This window comes from Podarcis tiliguerta, assembly GCF_965153285.1.
Source record: "Podarcis tiliguerta genome assembly, chromosome: 6".
Lineage (NCBI taxonomy): Eukaryota > Metazoa > Chordata > Lepidosauria > Squamata > Lacertidae > Podarcis > Podarcis tiliguerta.
In genome coordinates, this window is record NC_139539.1 from 91,034,069 (window position 1) to 91,054,059 (window position 19,991).

General features: G+C 47.3%; 1 protein-coding gene across 1 annotated transcript in view; it reads right to left on the reverse strand.

Annotated features, from left to right (window-relative positions):
• The window catches only part of QSOX1 (quiescin sulfhydryl oxidase 1), a 76,111-nt gene extending 73,836 nt beyond the window's left edge, over nucleotides 1-2,275 (reverse strand). The window contains exon 1 of the mRNA XM_083446332.1: nucleotides 1,713-2,275. Within this exon, the coding sequence (XP_083302458.1) occupies nucleotides 1,713-2,004 (292 nt within the window). The 5' untranslated portion in view covers nucleotides 2,005-2,275. The remainder of the gene's footprint in view (nucleotides 1-1,712) is intronic.
• Nucleotides 2,276-19,991: the final 17,716 nt, after the last annotated feature.

A 19,991-nucleotide genomic window follows, 5' to 3' on the forward strand; every position in this document is an offset into this window, starting at 1 on the left:
ACTACACTACACCACATTGGCACACCAAGGGTGACTGTGGGTACCCAGGGCAGTTGCTTCCTCCATGTGTTCCAGGCCCTCTACTGATTATCCCTCAGGACCTTGGGCCCTCCAGTCCAACCCCCTGCAATATTTCATGCAATGTGGGGCTCAAACCCACAACGCTGAGATTAAGAGTCGCATTCTCTACCAACTGAGCTAGCCTGGGCAGTTGCTGAACAACAAGGGAGCAGGAAAGAGAGAAAGGGGGAAAGCTGGTCACATGCAACTCTCTGGTCATGTTCCTGCTTTGCCCCAACTGCTGGGAAAGTGGAGGCACCCAATTCGTATTAAAAGGCTGCCTGCCCTCACCATTCACTCTCCCTTGCTCCCTTCCAAAAGTGAATTTTGACTTCCCTCCCCACCAGTGGCGTAGCGTGGGGGGTGCAGGGGGGGCCGGCCGTATCGGGCACAACATCTGGGGGGGGGGGGCGCACCCGCACTCGCAGCTCTCTGCCCCTACCTGGCTCACTCACTCTCTCTCACTGCAGTGCTGGCTGTGCGAATCCGATCCGAGCCGCCGGGTCGCCGCCCACTGTGGAGGGGAGGGTGCCAGGCGTGCGGTGCGGTGCGGAGAGAGAGCGAGGGACTATCTGGGGAAGGGATAGTGCAGCGGGGGGGGGGGACGCAAATTACTTGCCTTGCCCGGGGTGCTGACAACCCACGCTACGCCACTGCTCCCCACCGCTTACCGGTTTCTACTTTGCTTAAGTTTTATCAAGCACAGAAAGAGTATTGTCAGCCCAGAAATGAAAACAAGAAGAAATTCCGACGAAAGAAGAATGGCAGACAAAATTAATGGACTATGCAGAATTGGACAAAATGACAGGAAGGATTCGAAATCTGCGGGACCAGAGATTTACAGAAGATGGGAAGAAGTATATGAATTATTTGAAGAGCAACTGTAATCAACAAATTACACTAGTAGGACTACAATAAGTTTTGTAAGGAGAAATATACGAAGTAGAAAAAGATAGAGATATTGGTTATGAGTTTGAAATGTAACAGGGAAGATAAGAAATGCATACTGAGAGATTAGACTGGAAAATTTTCAGGCAGGATTGATGGAAGTCAAAAATTTGAATAAGGTGTAAAATTATGATTAATTACTGTTGAAAATGATATGTTAAAAAAAACTAATAAAAATTATATTTAAAAAAAAGTTTTATCAAGCACGTCATGGATAGAGAAGAGAGAAGCCTTGAATATTTTGGAAGAGCCGCGTCTCTCCAGTCAACGTTGCCAGTTCGATCCTGGGTGGGCGCAGAAGGGGAGAATCAGAAGTGAGCAGGGAGGGATAAACGCTGGAAGGGGAAAACCGCACCAGGAAGTCGGCGCTCTTGGGCACCGCGAGGTTTGCGCGCGCGCGCTGCAAGAGGCGCAAACCGATTCGAGGGCTAACTGCCCAAACAGGGGAGGCTTAAATGCAAATAAAAACGCAACGGAGTTCCCACGTCACAGGGAGAAGGGCCGGCGCCCCCAGGGTTCGCAGGGAGAGGGGCATCCGCAAGCAGCTTCTTTGCGTCTCCAAGTCCTCTCCAAGAACCATCACCGGGCAGCGCGCATCAAGAGAAAGCGCGCCTCTGAGCTTATGCAGAGTGCTCTTCCTTCCCACTCAGCCATCACCGACAGGTGTCCCAACACCCTTCCGGCCACCAAGTCGGCGTCCTTACCTTGGATGTCGTTGGCCAGCGCTTTCCAGGTGGGGGCGAAGTGGATGCAGTGGCCGCACCAGGACGCGTAAAACTCGACCACCCAGGCGCTGCTGGAGTTGAAGATGCTGCGCTCCAGGGTGTCCGCCGAGAGCACCACCAGCGGGTCGTCGGGAGTGTAGAGGCCGACGCCGAGCGCCCCGGGCACGGACGCCAGCAGCAGCAGCAGCAGCAGCCGGAAGGAGGAGGAGGAGGCGAGCAAGGCGCCGGCAGCGGGCAGCCCCGGCCGGGCCCGGGAGAGCCGCTTGGGCATGGTGAGCAGCGAGACGCAACGAAGGGCACGATGCGGCGCACGGCCAGGAGCCCGTCCAGTGCCCAGTGCCCGCCGCCCGGCCGACAAGTCCGTCGGCCTCTCGCAGGAGGAGGAGGAGCCGCGGGCGGAGCACGGCCAGCCAGCGCCGCCTCCGCGCCGCCCAACCGCCCGGAGAACCGCCCCGGCGCAGCGCACGTGCGGAGGCCCAGCGCGCACGGCCGGCCTCCGGCGCCGCCTCCCTCTCCGCGCCTGCGAGGCGAGACCGGGGCGAAGCGCGCGGAGAGAAATCCCATAGGCTAAAACGGGCTGGCTCCCGCGTAAAGCGTGCGGGCGATCGGACTGGCGAGGGGAGGGGAAATGAAAGCGAGCTGGAGAAGAAACGAGAGAAAACGCAGAATTCAGGGCCCACTATTACTTATGGGGTTTTGAATTATGGTGCTGGAGGAGACGCTTGAGAGTCCCATGGACTGCAAGAAGATCAAACCTCTCCATTCTGAAGGAAATCAGCCCTGAGTGGTCACTGGAAGGACAGATCGTGAAGCTCAGGCTCCAATACTTTGGCCACCTCCTGAGAAGAGAAGACTCCCTGGAAAAGACCCTGATGTTGGGAAAGATGGAGGGCACAAGGAGAAGGGAACAACAGAGGACGAGATGGTTGGACAGTGTTCTCGAAGCTACCAGCATGAGTTTGACCAAACTGTGGGAGGCAGTGGGAGACAGGAGTGCCTCGCATGCTCTGGTCCAGGGGGTCACGAAGAGTCGGAAACGACTAAACAACAATAATTACTTATGGGACGGGTAGCTCCTCTGGTAGTGGAGGACACATTAGGCTCCTTCTGGGGTCGTTTTTGTCCACCTTTGGTCCCCATCCTGCACTCAGCTCCTGTGGCTCCTAGGAGCTGGGAAACATCTTCGACTGGCCAGATGAAGCGGGTGTAGGTAGCGATGGGTATTAAACCCAGCGTGAGATATGGACTTGCCCAGCATGCAAAGACAGATCCGGGCAGATTGAGTGTGCAAGACCAATAGAGGGTTCAACAGTAAAGAGGGCAGTTTCTGCACATGCAGTGGTTCTCAACTTGTGGGTCCCCAGATGTTGCTGGACTACAACTCCCATCATCCCTGAGCTCTGGCCTTGCTAGCTAGGGGTGATGGGAGTTGTAGTCCCAAAACATCTGGGGACCCACAGGTTGAGAAAGGCTGCTAGGGGGACGTGGGGGGCAGGTGGGGCTCCTCCACCTGGGAAGGCTGTCCATCTAGGAGAAGAACAACTCTGATCGTAAACCTCTGCTGCCTTGCAGGATATCTGGAGAAGAAAACACTAAGGAGTAAACACAACACAAGTCTGGAGTGGAGTCCCTAAAATGGCTCAATGATGCCTTGTACGCCTCCTTCCAGCAACTCCTGCAGCCAAGCTGGTGCCAGTCCTATTGTTCTGGTTTCCTTTGGACCACCTCAGCGAGGCCGAGAGGTCTTGTCGTCTGGGAAACCCAGGAGGACCTCCATATCCTTTTGCACCAATGGGGTCACTTTGATGCTTCACCCCCGAAGGTGACCTGTATTGTCTCTTGAGACAGACAGGTGCCAACAGCTTACTTTACTTTTCTTCTCTTTGCTATTTTGCAAGTCCTGTCCAGCTTTTTCTACAGTTTACCTGAGCTGCACCTGTGTGGTTAACTGATGCTGTTGCAGGCCACACTATAGTCATCTCCTGTGCTTGCCTTAGTGGTCCACAGCTCCAGAATAAAAACCAAGCGAGTATAAATCATAGAATCATAGAGTTGGAAGAGACCACAAGGGCCATCGAGTCCAACCCCCTGCCAAGCAGGAAACACCATCAGAGCACTCCTGACATATGGTTGTCAAGCCTCTGCTTAAAGACCTCCAAAGAAGGAGACTCCACCACACTCCTTGGCAGCAAATTCCACTGTCAAACAGCTCTTACTGTCAGGAAGTTCTTCCTAATGTGCGGAGTACATGTCTTTTGGTTGCAAGGTACAAAACACAGTCTGTTTGCTCTTCTTGCTCTCTTATCCCTCCCATGGGAATATACACAGGACAGGATCCAACTGCATAGTTTAAAGTACATCACAGTGCTTCCCTCTCTGCAGAGCATGATGTACTTTTTGCCCCAGCAGTAGATTTATCCAGTACTTTCCTTATCTAACAGATGTAGGGAAACTTGGGCCCCCATATGTTACTGAACTACAACTCCCATCAGCCTTGGCCCTTGATTGTTCTCTGTAGGGCTGGTGGGAGTTGTTGTTCAGCAACTGCCCAGGCTAGCTCAGTTGGGACCTGGTAAAGTGTGCATCCCCCCCCCCCACTCCCTATTCCTGGGCTTTGCTTGCCGCAGACTGGGTGTGGGGTAGGTGTCAATCATGGGCTCTGAGGATCACATGCTCAGAAAGGGTACCTGTTGTACATACCTGAAAGGAGACCTCTGCCCACAGCATTATTTCTGCAACATTCAGTCGTTTCCCCCCTTGGGCAAGACGCTGTCAGCCTCAGCCCCTTATGTTCCCTTCCCCACTTCTATAATCTGCAATGCATGGACAATGCTTCTGGCCTACTTTACAATACTGTTGTAGCATCATGAAGGTGAAGCTCTTTCAGCACTCTATACAGTGGTACTTCTGGTTAAGAACTTAATTCGTTCTGGAGGTCCGTTCTTAACCTGAAACTGTTCTTAACCTGAGGTACCACTTTAGCTAATGGGGCCTCCCACTGCCGCCGTGCAATTTCTGTTCTCATCCTGAGGTAAAGTTCTTAACCCGAGGTACTATTTCTGGGTTAGTGGAGTCTGTAACCTGAAGCGTCTGTAACCTGAAGCATATACAGGTACCACTGTATATGGACTATATCAGTGCTAAGCATTATTATTATTTTGGAGGGAAGCACAAAAAAGACTCATGATTGGGTTTATTCATTCAAAGATCGCTTTAAATGCAACTGCTGTTTCTCATTGGCTTCTGCTGGCCGCAGCATCTGCTGCCCATAATCTACTTCATGGCAATGTGCAGCACACCTGGGCAACATTCCAGATGGACAGTTAAAGTTTTTTACTTTCCCACTGCAGCCGGCCATGCCCATGCAACTATCTAGCTGACAGCAGTACCAGAGACTGTATGTTTTTCAGAGTGAAACAAAACACAGTGGGCACAGAACTCCATGTTATATTTAAAATAAGCTTTGCTCACCTGAATACATTAGAAGAAGACGAGGAGTTTGGATTTGATGTTCCGCTTTATCACTGAGTCTCAAAGCGGCTAACAATCTCCTTTCCCTTCCTCCCCCACAACAAACACTCTGTGAGTGGGGCTGAGAGACTTCAGAGAAGTGTGACTGGCCCAAGGTCACCCAGCAGCTGCATGTGGAGGAGCGGAGAAGCGAACCTGGTTCACCAGATTACGAGTCTACCGCTCTTAATCACTACGCCACACTCCAGCCAGAGGTGCATTCAGGACAGCGCAACTGGTTCCCCCACACAGGGTGCCAAGCTGAGGGGGTTGTCGCAGGGCGCCCCACAACTATGGGGATGCACAGAATGGAAGGCAAGAGACCAGACGACCCCAAATTTTGGCCACTGGGATTTGAAAGATCCAAGTCTGTCCCTGCTCCAGCCTCACCCCAAAGACAAGCTTTACTTTCAGAGAGTGCTTGTTGTTTAAAAGTTGCTTCCAAATTGCCTTGGTATCAGAAGCAGGAAACCTGTGGCCATCCAGATGTTGCTGGAATTCCAGCTTCCATCAACAGGTGGTTGGGGATGATGGAGTCTAGAAACATCTGGAGGACCAACTTCCTCCATCCCCGTATGAAATGAACAGAATCTGAGTCGGTGGAAGAAGAGTGGAAAAAATCAAAGTATATTTACAGAAATACTGCAAAATTAATGAATGTTAGAAGAATGCTGGAATGAAGTTATATGGTTTTAGCAGAAATGTTATAAAGAATTAAGCAAAAACTGATTGTTAATGGGCCAAAGTGGAAAATTTAAAGTTAGATTGTGTTAAGATAAATTATAGAACAAAAAATTGAGAAAGATGGAAAGGATTTGCTGAAATAACTAATTGAACTAGAATACAAAAAAGGGAGGTGTGAGGAGGTCAATGAAACAAGTAAATGAAAGGCAAAGATATGGAAATATTGGATGTGTTTTTAAATGTTTTAGTTTTTCTTGTTGTTTTGATGTACTATTTTTTGTTTTTTGTTTTCGATGTATTGTTTGTTAAGTTTTTTATTTTTTTATTTTTTTCCTGTAACTATTGAACTTTTAATAAACATTATTTTTTTAAAAAATGAAATGAACAGAATCTGAAGGAATCACTCACTGCGTAACCTCTAGACCAGGTTGCTCCCCCCACCCCACCCCCAAGCAAGATGGTTTGAGCACATTTCTGGGTCCAGTTCAAAGAGTTGGTTTTGACCTATGAAGCCTTAAAGGGCTCAGGGACCGCAAAACCTCAAGGGACACCTCTCCCCATAACAACAGATCTGGGACCTGAGATAATCATCTGAGACCCTTCTTTGTGTGCCTCCTCTACAAAAGGTCCGGAGGGTGGCGACATAAGAACGGGCCTTTTCTGTGGTGGCCCTCTATTTGTCAAGTGCTCTCCCCAGGGAGGTTCAGGAAGCACTTTCATGATACACCTTTAGGCACCAGGCAAAAGCATTCCTCTTCAACCAGATGTTGGGCTGATTGATATCCTATGTCCTTTTAAATGGGTTTGTGGGAGAGGGGGGTTGTTGGTTTGGTTTGTCCTTGTTTTTATTATGCATTTCGTGTTTTTATTTTGCATTTTTATGCTGTCTTCCCCCCTGAGATCTTCTGATGAAGGGCAGTATACCAATGTTGTTGTTGTTATTATTATTATTATTATTATTATTATTATTATTATTATTATTATTATTAAATAAATAATATTAGTAATAGTGACCATCTCATGGTCCTTGAGGGTTCCTACATTTTTAGATACAGTGGTGCCTCACAAGACGAAATTAATTCGTTCCGCGAGTCTCTTCGTCTAGCGGTTTTTTCGTCTTGCGAAGCAACCCTATTAGCGGCTTAGCGCTATTAGCGGTTTAGCGGCTATTAAAGGCTATTAAAGGATTAGCAGCTTAGCGGATTAGCTGCTAAAAGGCTATTAGCGGTTTAGCGGCTTAGAAAAGGGGGGTGGGGAGCGAAAAAAAATCTCAAGACTCGCAAGACATTTTCGTCTTGCAAAGCAAGCCCATAGGGACATTCGTCCTGCGAAGCGCATCGAAAAACGGAAAACCCTTTCGTCTAGCGGGTTTTCCATCTTGCGAGGCATTCATCTTGCGGGGCACCACTGTATAGTGCACACTATATTTTTAAAGCGCATTTGAAGCATATTTCCCCCCTCAGAGGATTCTCAGCACATTAAGGGGTGCTGGGAATCTGAACTGAGGAGTAAACAACGGTACTCAGAATTCTTTGAGGGAAATAACATGCCTTAAATGTATAGTGTGCACACAGCCTTGGACTATATCTTTGCTGAACATTTCAAGCAGTAACATGCTACTTGAAATAGTCATGACTCCCCCCCCAAAGACTCTTGGGAAATGTAGTTTCTTAAAGGTGCTGAGCAGGCATAGGCAAACTCAGCCCTCCGGATATTTTGGGACTACAACTCCCATCATCCCTAGCTAGCAGGACCAGTGGTCAGGGATGATGGGAGTTGTAGTCCCAAAACATCTGGAGGGCCGAGTTTGCCTATGCCTGGTGTTGAGGGTTGCTAGGGGACCCTCTATTCCCCTCACAGAACTACAATTCCCAGAGTTCCCTGGGAAGAAGGATTGACTACAATGGATGCTCGGGTTGCGAACGTGATCTGTGCAGGATGCATGTTCGCAACCCGCAGCGTCTGCAACCCACAGCAGCGTGTCTGTGCATGTGCTGGTTGCAATTCGGCGCTTCTGTGCATGCACAAAGCGCGATTTAGTGTGAGCCCCGTGATATGGAAGGGGGGGCATGTCTTCTTCACCTCCTTCTTCGCTACAATATATCCATTTCTTTCCAATTGTCAATGTCAAAAGGGACTAAAATCTATAAAATTCATAGAAAATCAACTTGCCAATTTGCTCAATTTCTCTAGGACTCCATGACACCTTCCTTGTCCTCCATAATCCCTCAAGCAATGTGTCAAGACCCTAATCCTGTCAAATCACTCTGCCAAGCCTTTCCTCCGGGCAATGCCACGTGGCAGACTATGCATACATGGACCATTGTCTTCTCATCACCGGGACTCAGGATGTGCTTATCTGCGCATATCTCCAGCTCTGCATATTCCCCCCTCCCTCCTCCATATGTTAATCCTGTGTAACCCAACCTCTTCTTAATGTGTTGATGTAACTGGGATGTATTTTGCACTGTATTCTGGGACATGGAGGGAAGTTTCAAAAGTTCATGTCACCCCTTTCTCGCTGTTCAATCTCGCCTTGAACCTGTTGCACAATAAACTTGGATCTTCTGCAGTTTGCTCCTGTCTCCGGCTGAGCTCATTTTCCTCCGCAGGGACCCGCGGACTTAGTCCGACGAGCTGGGTGGCAGAGCAACCTCGTGCCCAGATTTTACCGTAACACCCGAAACCCAGAAGTAACCCATTCCGGTACTTCTGGGTTTTGGCAGTCCGTAACCCGAAAAAACGCAACCTGAAGCATCTGTAACCCGAGGTATGACTGTATTCGGTTTGGGAATTGTAGCAACAAGCACCTGGGATCTGTGAGGCGACACATGACCAGGCCAAAAGGGTAAAGAGCAGCTCAAGGAAGCTAATAAAGTAAATTCCCAGAAGGAAGACAGCAAATTGTACCTGTCTGTCTCCAGTACATGATTACTTCCTTTACAGGAGGCAATGTTTTCCCAAAAATGCAGATGAGACACACATCAATGGAGCAATAATAATTAAAAAAAGGATTATTTCCCACCACTTATGCCGGAGGCAAAGAATTTTTTTTTTTTTTTACATAAGACAAATCACTGCTAATGAATTCAAGACTGAAAAGCTATGGCACATGTGAATAAGAATGAAGACAGCCGGCGCATCGACGGTGAGCAATTGAGGCCAAGGACACCTCGCAAGGAAATTACAGCCACTTGTGCCGACCAGAAGCTTTTACCAAAGCATTAAGAATCAAAGGGTCTGACTCTAAAAAAGTAAGGGTGCAAGCAGTTTCTGATCACTTTCTTTTCGATGGGAGAACTAAATCAATGGGATCCCTTGTTCACTTCTGGCTGGGTCATGATCTACTCCTACGCCCTTTGCAAATTGCAGGGAGAACATCTGATATATATATATATATATATATATATATATATATCCAGTAGTGATGTATGGAAGTGAGAGCTGGACCATAAAGAAGGCTGATCGCCGAAGAATTGACGCTTTTGAATTATGGTGCTGGAGGAGACGCTTGAGAGTCCCATGGACTGCAAGAAGATCAAACCTATCCATTCTGAAGGAAATCAGCCCTGAGTGCTCACTGGAAGGACAGATCCTGAAGCTGAGGCTCCAATACTTTGGCCACCTCATGAGACGAGAAGACTCCCTGGAAAAGACCCTGATGTTGGGAAAGATGGAGGGCACAAGGAGAAGGGGATGACAGAGGATGAGATGGTGGGACAGTGTTCTCGAAGCTACCAGCATGAATCTGACCAAACTGCGGGTGGCAGTGGAAGACAGGAGTGCCTGGCGTGCTCTGGTCCATGGGGTCACGAAGAGTCGGACACGACTGAATGACTAAACAACAACAATATATATATATATATATATATATATATATATATATAACCTCAATCTTATTGTATCAAAACAAAAAAATGGAGCTTTCTTGTATATGTTTGTGTGTGTGTGTGTATAATATTAAAATGAAACTGGATACAAGAAAGCTCAATTTTTTGGTTTTGATACAATAAGATCGAGGTTTGAAGAAGAAAATAATGGGAAAGTGTTATTAAAAAAACATACAAACTACTTTTAGAATGACATACAAAAGACGAAGTAGTTAAGGCAGTGATGATACATTGGGCTAGAGCTTTTGGGTATAATATCCAACTTTCATCTTGGGAAAAGTTATGGAAAGAAGGAATAAAGTTTATTGCATGCTGTTCGTGGAAAGAAAACTATATGAAAATGATGTATCGTTGGTATCGATCGCTGAGTAAAATGGCTAAAATGTACAAAACAAGTTCAAAATTGTGTTGGAAATGTAAAGAGGGTAATTTTTACTATATGTGGTGGACATGTGCATTGGTAAAGGCTTTCTGGGAAATGATATATAATGAACTGAAGAAAATGTTTAAAAATACAATTATTAAAAAACCAGAAGCCTTTTTAACTAGGTGTAATAGGTGAAGAGTTACCAAGAGAAGAAAAAAGACTTTTTATGTATGCAACAATGGCAGCGAGAATGCTACCAGCCCAGAGATGGAAGGAAGGAGAAAAACCAACAAAAGAAGAATGGCAGATGAAACTACTGGAGTATGAGGAGATGGCGAAACTGATGGGGAAGATCCAAAACTAGGAAGATCAAGTATTTTCTAAAGACTGGCGTAAATTTGTAATTTATTTAAAAGACCACTGTAAACAGTTAAAATCTTTGGCAGGGATGTAAGGACACTTGTAATGTGGAACTATTGATGATAATTACGGTTGTATAATAGATGGATAATGGTAAAAGAAGCAGCAAATTTAAACTCAAACATGGAACCCGTGGAAGGAGGTCCAAATGTTCAAAAGAACCTTGTATTTTAATGTTTGAAATGGTTATGTTTTATATGTATAAAATTATCAAAAACCCAAACCCAAGACGGAGCTGTTCTGCCAGGCCTTTGGGCAGGATGCAGTTTGATTTACTTTCCTTTGTATAAAACAAGCCCGAAGGAGACCCCCAACCCGCTCACAGATCCTTGTATGATCAGTGAAAACAGTTGGCCCTGGCAAGTATCAACCACTCTCAATTCCAACCTGATAATTGCCACCTGCCCAGATTTTAACTTATCTGAATTAATTTTAAGATGTCTTTTAATTAATTGATGTCTGTTTTCTATGCACATTGTGTTGTTTTTATGATGTTAGTTGCTCTGAGCCCGGCCTTGGCCAGGGAGGGCGGGATACAAATAAATTATTATTATTATTATTATTTAATAAAAAAATCTATTAAAAAAGATCCATTTTGTGTCCAGAACTCTTCATGTCAAACGCAATATGTATTTCAAGAATGGTTTGTTTCCGCACTTGACTGCGACATTTTACATTATTTTTATTCTTAAATAAATGCAACGATGTTGACTTTGGCGAGCGTGTCCTACTGCTTTAAATTTATAATGCAGAAAGCGCCTTACTGTATTTTGCATTCTTCTCTTGTGATATTTAAGGGTTTCCAGGCATAGGCCCCCATCTAATGAGCTTTGGCACCACCACTGACTCATCATGTGTTTCACACCATGAGGACTTTTCCCAGTAAGAACATCAGCAAACAGTGGATGGGCTTTCAGGAAAGACAGCTTAGTCCAGCACAGCCAGATATTCCCTTGCGGGCGGGTGTGGAGGAATCCTTGGTCTTGAATGGGGTAACTGTGCCCCTGAAGGACCAGGTGCGCAGCCTGGGAGTCATTCTGGACTCACCGCTGTCCATGGAGGTGCAGGTCAATTCTGTATCCAGGGCAGCTGTCTACCAGCTCCATCTGGTACGCAGGATGAGACCCTCCCTGCCCACAGACTGTCTCGCCAGAGTGGTGCATGCTCTAGTTATCTCTCACTTGGACTACTGCAATGCGCTCTACGTGGGGCTACCTTTGAAGGTGACCCGGAAACTGCAACTAATCCAGAATGCAGCAGCTAGACTGGTGACTGGGGACGGCCACTGAGACCACATAACACCAGTCTTGAAAGACCTACACTGGCTCCCAGTACATTTCCAAGCACAATTCAAAGTGTTGGTGTTGACCTTTAAAGCCCTAAACGGCCTCAGCCCAGTATACCTGAAGGAGTGTCTCCACCCCCATCATTCTGCTGGACTCCGAGGTCCAGCGCTGAGGGCCTTCTGGCGGTTCCCTCACTGTGAGAAGCCAAGCTACAGGAAATCAGGCAGAGGGCCTTCTCGGTAGTGGCACCCTTCTACATGCATGCCGTGCCTTTAGTAATGTGGTTTAAGGTAAAGATAAAGTTACCCCTGACCGTTAGTCACAGACGACTCTGGGGTAGCGGCACTCATCTCACTTTATTGATTTAATTACATTTAGAGCCTAGGGCTTGCCAAATGGAAGGTCGGCGGTTCGAATCCCCGCGACGGGGTGAGCTCCCATTGCTCGGTCCCTGCTCCTGCCCACCTAGCAGTTCGAAAGCACATCAAGTGCAAGCAGATAAATAGGTACCACCCCAGCGGGGAGGAAAATGGCGTTTCCGTGCACTGCTCTGGTTCACCAGAAGTGGCTTAGTCATGCTGGCCACATAACCCGGAAGCTGTCTGCAGACAAATGCTGGCTCCCTCGGCCTATAGAGCGAGATGAGCACGCAACCCCAGAGTCGTGTGCGACTGGACCTAATGGTCAGGGGTACCTTTACCTTTACAGCTTTAGTCTACATAGAAGGAGTTGAGTTCTTACAGCATGGTCATCTCAAGAGGGGCTTGTTCCCCACAGCAGTGCTAGAATCCAGATCACTTCTGCCTTCAGCCAGCCAACCAATATCTTTTTGCTCTTTTCTCAGCCATTCCAAGCCCCAAATTCTTCTTGTGACACCCCAGCCCCCTGTTTCTGTCTTCACCTCAGGGCAGTGGGGAAGGACAGTTCCCTTGCATTGCAATGGCCCTCAATGGCCCTGCATTGTTCATTAATGGTCCTAACTTGGCCAGGTCATAGAATCATAGAATCGTAGAGTTGGAAGAGACCACAAGGGCCATCGAGTCCAACCCCCTGCCAAGCAGGAAACACCATCAGAGCACTCCTGACATATGGTTGTCAAGCCTCTGCTTAAAGACCTCCAAAGAAGGTGACTCCACCACACTCCTTGGCAGCAAATTCCACTGTCGAACAGCTCTTACTGTCAGGAAGTTCTTCCTAATGTTTAGGTGGAATCTTCTTTCTTGTAGTTTGGATCCATTGCTCCGTGTCCGCTTCTCTGGAGCAGCAGAAAACAACCTTTCTCCCTCCTCTATGTGACATCCTTTTATATATTTGAACACGGCTATCATATCACCCCTTAACCTCCTCTTCTCCAGGCTAAACATGCCCAGCTCCCTTAGCCGTTCCTCATAAGGCATCGTTTCCAGGCCTTTGACCATTTTGGTTGCCCTCCTCTGGACATGTTCCAGTTTGTCAGTGTCCTTCTTGAACTGTGGTGCCCAGAACTGGACACAGTACTCCAGGTGAGGTCTGACCAGAGCAGAATACAGTGGCACTATTACTTCCCTTGATCTAGATGCTATACTCCTATTGATGCAGCCCAGAATTGCATTGGCTTTTTTAGCTGCCGCGTCACACTGTTGGCTCATGTCAAGTTTGTGGTCAACCAAGACTCCTAGATCCTTTTCACATGTACTGCTCTCAAGGTCCTTTTTGCATAGGCTAGCCCAAGAATTTCCCTGCAGCTGTCCCCCCCCCCCTTCATATCCCAAATAATCAAAAACCTACCATTTCTTAATTTCTACTGTTCACTGAAAGACTCTGCTACCTTGCATCGGTAGCATTGTGATTAATGTGTTCCCGTCACGAAGCACATTTTCTCAGTCTGCTTCACCCACCCTTTACTAGGAGGGTGGTGTCCTTACTCTCTTGTGTGCTGAATGTGGAAACAAAGATCCAGGGAGCCACCCAAGGTGCTTCTGAGTCAGAGGCAAAGGCTCAGTCTATGGTGGTGGAAAGAGCCCTATTGTATTTGGTGTGGCTTTTAACTTGCTGGGCTTGTGGTGCCTCTGCCTCACCTGGCCTGTACCTTCCTACCCTCCCAAATCCTTAGCGTATGGTTACCATATGCATATAACTTATGGTTACCAGATGTCCCCGTTTCCCAGGCAAACTGAAACACAGCAATCTTTCGAAATTTGCACTTCTCTGAATTTTGCAATGCAGTTTTCCAGCCAAGTAATGTGCTCAAAAATGTATATAACTTATGGTTACCAGATGTCCCCGTTTCCCAGGGACAGTCCCCGGATTTACAAATCTGTCTGTGGGCAAAATCCGTCCACCACTCTTAACCACTACACCACACTGCAACATTAATGCCAAAAACTTCCTCATCTCAAAGACAAGTTCTATTCTAAAGCGACTGAAGAAGGAACATTCTTGGACAAGGATACAGAACGACAAGGAGACAAATGGGGCAAGGAGAAAGATTGGGGGGGCAGAGAAGGAGTTGGTGGCAGACAGATAACAGTTTGAACACTATGATTAGATGACCCTCGTATTTAAGCATACAGGTACTTCTGTATGCAATTCCTCATTGGGGGAGGGTGTCTAATGGGTAATAAAAGGTTAGCAGTGTCAATATGAGTTGACTATTGCATTTCTTAGCTTCGGGGTGTTAAAACGATTAGTATCCAGTACAGAATTAGGCACACGTCAACCCATTGAAGCGGATGGGTTTCAGCATAACTAAATCTGGGTTGGATGAGCCCAGTTATTACATAATTCTGAATTAATAAATTGCATCATCTTTGTCAGCAATGCTTCATTCCCCAGAGTAATTATTTCTAGTTCTGTTACGGCTAATTGTCGTAATTATTGTCCACGTAATTTCAGAAGTTCCTATTTGTGATGGTGGTTCTTTCCTTTCCTTGTTCCTGTGCTACATTCTGGGAGAATATTTCAGGGGGTCCAATGACAAATCTATCCCACAGGGTCGAGTTTGTGCTTGTGAGAATTTTCCCTCATTCGCCTGTGACACCTTGGGAGGGCAGGGAGAGGAGGAGAAAAGTCTGGTGACCTCAGTGACCACTGGTAATGAGGATGTTGAATGCTTGTGGCAGATCAGTTAGTAGTTCTGCACTGGATCCCAGCCAGGTTCAAACCTTGGCATCTGTACAATCCCCCCCCCCACTTCTTTTTTCAGTCCACAGAAATATTAACTCAGCCTGCAAAGACAGAAGAGGGGGGAAATAGTGATAACGCATGCTATTTGCACTAATCTGCATGTGATTTGCACGAATATTTTTAAGGCACACTTTCACCTAGTTATATTATATGCATTTTTGAGCACATTACTTGGCTGGAAAACTGCATTGCAAAATTCGGAGAAATGCAAATTTCGAAAGATTGCTGTATTTCAGTTTGCGTGCTGCCTCAGAAAGTGCATTGGGTAAGCTCACTGTTAAATGTGAACTGAATTGAACTTCTGCCCCATTCCATCCTCTGGACAGGAGGATCTGATTAGCTCCCCTAAGGCACTCATTTCTATGCGGAAGACACCAAGGAAGATTCTTGCCTTGTGTCTTGAGGTTGAAGGACGGGAGATCATCATGGAGCAAAGTCTCCTGTGGAGACCAAGAGAGGATTTGGATTAACAGATGTCCAGTTTGAATCAGAGATAGTTCAGCCCTACAGACAATATGGGATCACATAGCATGCACTGCCACTTCTTGTGGTGTCCTGCTTCAGAGAGAGAGCCAGTGTGGTGTAGTGGTTAAGAGCGGTAGTCTCGTAATCTGGTGAACCGGGTTCGCTTCCCCGCTCCTCCACATGCAGCTGCTGGGTGACCTTGGGCTAGACACACTTGTCTGAAGTCTCTCAGCCCCACTCACCTCACAGAGTGTTTGTTGTGGGGGAAGAAGGGAAAGGAGAATGTTAGCCGCTTTGAGACTCCTTCGGGTAGTGATAAAGCGGGATATCAAATCCAAACTCTTCTTCTTCTCTTCTTCAGTCATGGCTAGCCTGAAACTGTGCTTCAAGATAAGGAAACATTTGAGTTGCCTAAATAAGAGATTTCAGGTGTTCTCCATCTTTTCCATGGACCAATTACAGCTCAGTGTCCTTTGGTGGTAAATCCACTTCTATAGGAATTTTCTGATGGTGAGGTAGAAGTTGCTTTGACTTCTTATTCTTGAGTAGCACTTGGGATAAATTCCAGCTCTCATCAAAACATTTGATCCACCTCTAAAATATTTCCCTGCAAAGACACTCCTCTTGACACATGCATTCTCACTGTGTTTATCTGCACTCCCCTAATAACATACACAAATACACAAAACATCCATTATGCTATATTTTCATCACCTTTGCGGCATGTGCGTTTTTTTTAAAGGAGCACCCAGGACTAAGGTTGTGACATACAATCGGCCAAATTTAGTCCCTGCATATTTCTAGATCTGTCAGCGGTATCCTCCCTGGTCTTGATCTCTCCCGCATTGCAACCCTCACCCACTGGAACATGTGCCAACTCACATACACTTTCACTTGGCTGGGCCATAAACCCTCTAACCAGAACACCTCATGTTGCGCACTCTCTGTTGTTGTTGAAGAAGAAGAAGAAGAAGAAGAAGAGGAGGAGGGGGAGTTTGGATTTGATATCCCGCTTTATTACTACCCCAAAGGAGTCTCAAAGCAGCTAACAATCTCCTTTCCCTTCCTCCCCCACAACACACACTCTGTGAGGTGAGTGGGGCTGAGAGACTTCAGAGAAGCGTGACCGGCCCAAGGTCACCCAGCAGCTGCATGTGGAGGAGCGGGGAAGCGAACCCGGTTCCCTAGATTACGAGTCCACCGCTCTTAACCACTACACCACACTGGCTCTCTGAAGCGCTGGAAGACCATGAGCAGCAATGAAGCTCCGGGTCACAGACCAGGTGAGCTCCCTGATCAGTCCTTCAGCATTCAGCTCCTCCCAGCCAATGAGTTCCTGGGACTTCTTAACTGTTGTTAACACAGCTTGTTATGGCTTTGTTTATTTGCTAGGCCTATTAACCTCCCGGGGCTCCACCCAGCCAGTCAGTGCGGACAGGTTCTGTTTGCTGCAGGAGGGCAGAATTTTTACACGGCAATTAGAATTCCAAAAGCCACCGAGAGGCTAAGCCAAAACTCTTGCCTCCCGCAGCTGGCTGTGGCAGTCGCTGCTCTACCAAAACTAAGTGGCTGTAAAGTACGGCTGCACTCCTGGTGCCTCTGGGGCATTCCAGAGTTACACAACAGCATAAAAAGGACGGACTATTCCCAGAGATGAAGCGGCGAGGAACTTGGAACACGGTATAATTATTCCAGAGTATCCTCTGCTACAGAACCATGAGGAAGGCGACAGCAAAGAGTTCAGTTGAGGCCAGGAAAGGACTGCATACTAAAGTCAGTGCAAAAGAGGAACATCAGCAGCACAGCAGCCTGATAAGAGGACAAAAAAATTAAGCTTCTGAACAAGAAGAAGGGTTTGGATTTGATATCCCACCTTTCACTCCCCTTTAGGAGTCTCAAAGCGGCTAACAATCTCCTTTCCCTTCCTCCCCCACAACAAACACTCTGTGAGGTGAGTGGGGCTGAGAGACTTCAAAGAAGTGTGACTGGCCCAAGGTCACCCAGCAGCTGCATGTGGAGAAGCGGGGAATCGAACCCGGTTCCCCAGATTACGTGACTACCGCTCTTAACCACTACACCACACTGGCTCTACAAGGGGTGTACAAGTGTAACGCTCAGAAGAATACATTGGTTTTGTATCAATCCACATGCTTTATTGTAGAGAAGGAATTCCGCTTTCTGCAGAATCCTGAGATTTGCGTACTTTAAGGCTCTGTGTTTCAACAAGGTGATTGATACTGGTTTAGGAAGGAGCCATTGGCAGAGAGAAATGGAACTGGTATTCCAGGAGACAGGGGATGAGTAACCATGCAGATTAGAGGGGTGCCACCCTCTTGCCCTAACACTGCTCCTGACACAGCAGCTTTTGACACACTTGGGAGTTCCCGAAAGTCAAGGAAGGTTTCCTCATTTGCTTCTGTGTTGGTGAAAGCTCTGGTCAGGCATCGCCTTGACACTGAAGTGAACTATTTACTCACGCGGGAGCTCTGGCATATGCTTTGGAGCCCTGCTGAGCCAATTACGTAATTTATTTCAAAAGTACAGGGCCGGCCCATTCATGAAGCAGACTGAGGCAGCCGCCTCAGGTGGCAGAATCCAAAGGGCGCTAAAGCAAGGAGAAGTGGCTTCTGCGTTCCGGTGAGAGATTATAAGAGCCCCTCATAATTGGTTTAGAAGGGCTCACGTGAGATTTCGCCAGAACTTGGAAGCCATCCTACTGAGGTAATGGGGTGGTGGTGGCAGGGGCAACAAGGAGGGGCATTTTGCCTCAGATGGAAAAACATGACTGGCCGTCCCTGCCTCCATGAGCAACAAAAAGCTAAAAAATCACCCTGAAAGAGAGCAAAAAGGGGAAAAAATCTAAATCAGGGAGACCTGCCGCCCTCCAGGTTTCAATGGACTACAACTCCAATCATCCCTGATCAATGGTTATGGTGACAGGAGTAGATGGGAGTTGGAGGCCAACAAGAGGGAACCTAAGCTTTACAGACACCAAACGTAGTACAAGGATTTTACAGCTGTGGAGTTTATGTGCAGGGCACCAGCGCCTGGGGACCCAACCCTTTGCCCCCCCCCCCAATATTTTGAGGAGCGGGCCAGCCCCTCATGTTAAAAAAAAAATCGGGTCAAGCATCGAGCTGAGCACAGCTTCAGTGGCCAGTTTCTCCTCCTGCCGCATAGGTGTGTAAAGGAGTAGACCTCAGCTTCTAGCTCTTGACATCACACCTTTTTCTCTTGTGAAATGAGTGCTGCATGTGCTTGTGTCAGAAAACTTTGGGGTTCGGCAGTATTGGGGCAGGGGACAAGTCCGTTGCCCCTATGCCAAAGGCCCATCTGTTCTCACTGTGGCCAACCAAAAGCCTGTGAGAAGTCCGCAAGCAATACACGAGATGCAAAAGAGCCCTGGGGTTCATGGCCTCCAAGACAACCACAAGTCTCTCAAATGGAATCTAGTATCCAGTACATCTAGCAGACCATGGGTATGGTGTTTCGCACTGGGCAAAAAGAGTGTGATCTGTGGGTAGGTGAATCCAAGGTGAATCTATTGTAGAGGTCAGACAAACCTGAGGACACGGCTCCTTTAAGAGATGGGCTGGAAGGAACAAGATATATATTGAAAGTGAAGGGGTGTGGCTAGCAACAGAAAGGAGTCATACACCTGAATGTAACAACAGTTTCCAGTGTTGCTTCATGACACAAGGAACAATACAGGGATTAGCCTTTGTAACCACCCTAAACTGCTGCTAAGGTGGAAAAACCCATTAAAATGGTTCCACCTTGAGAGGACAGATTCCTGATGGCTCTCACAGAGTTTCTGGGGAAATCTGGCCAGTCTCTGAAACAGGGAGGTGACCCAAGCAGTTGAGCCAGATTTCTCCTAAATATCCTCTTCTGCTTCGAAGAACCATTTGCCCATATTCTTGCCAGCTCTTATTCTAGAAATTAAATGCCAAGACAGATTAGGATGGGTGTTGATCTGCCCATTCCTTGTGAGTTTTGTTGGAGGAGAGGCTTGCTGCCTGCTATGTTTTCAAAGAGGGTCTAGCTATACTGCCCTAGCGCTGTTGATGTGATTTGACAACAGAGTAAAACCCCACTGATGCAGAATTCCAACCCAGATGGAATCAGAAGATGGTTTCCACCCAGGACACGTTCCACGGCAGGTGGAAACACTGGTGGCAGCTGTTGCATCTCCATGCATATTTGCAGCCAGTGGCAACTTGATCTCTCGTGGCATCGCAGCCCGCAAGGGGACCAGCCAAAGCCTTTTGCTGAAAACTTCCCCCATAAAAAGCGTTTTGTCTCTCTATTTGGGCTCTCTGCTCGGAGTTCAGCAAGCCTCTCTGGCCTCCCCTTGAGGAGAGAGCTGCAAACAAGGGGGAAATAGTCTCCATGACTATCAAACCCTTATGTTTGTCCTGCTGTATTGGAATTTATGTAAAGGCATAGGAAGTCTCTTCTTGAATCAGTC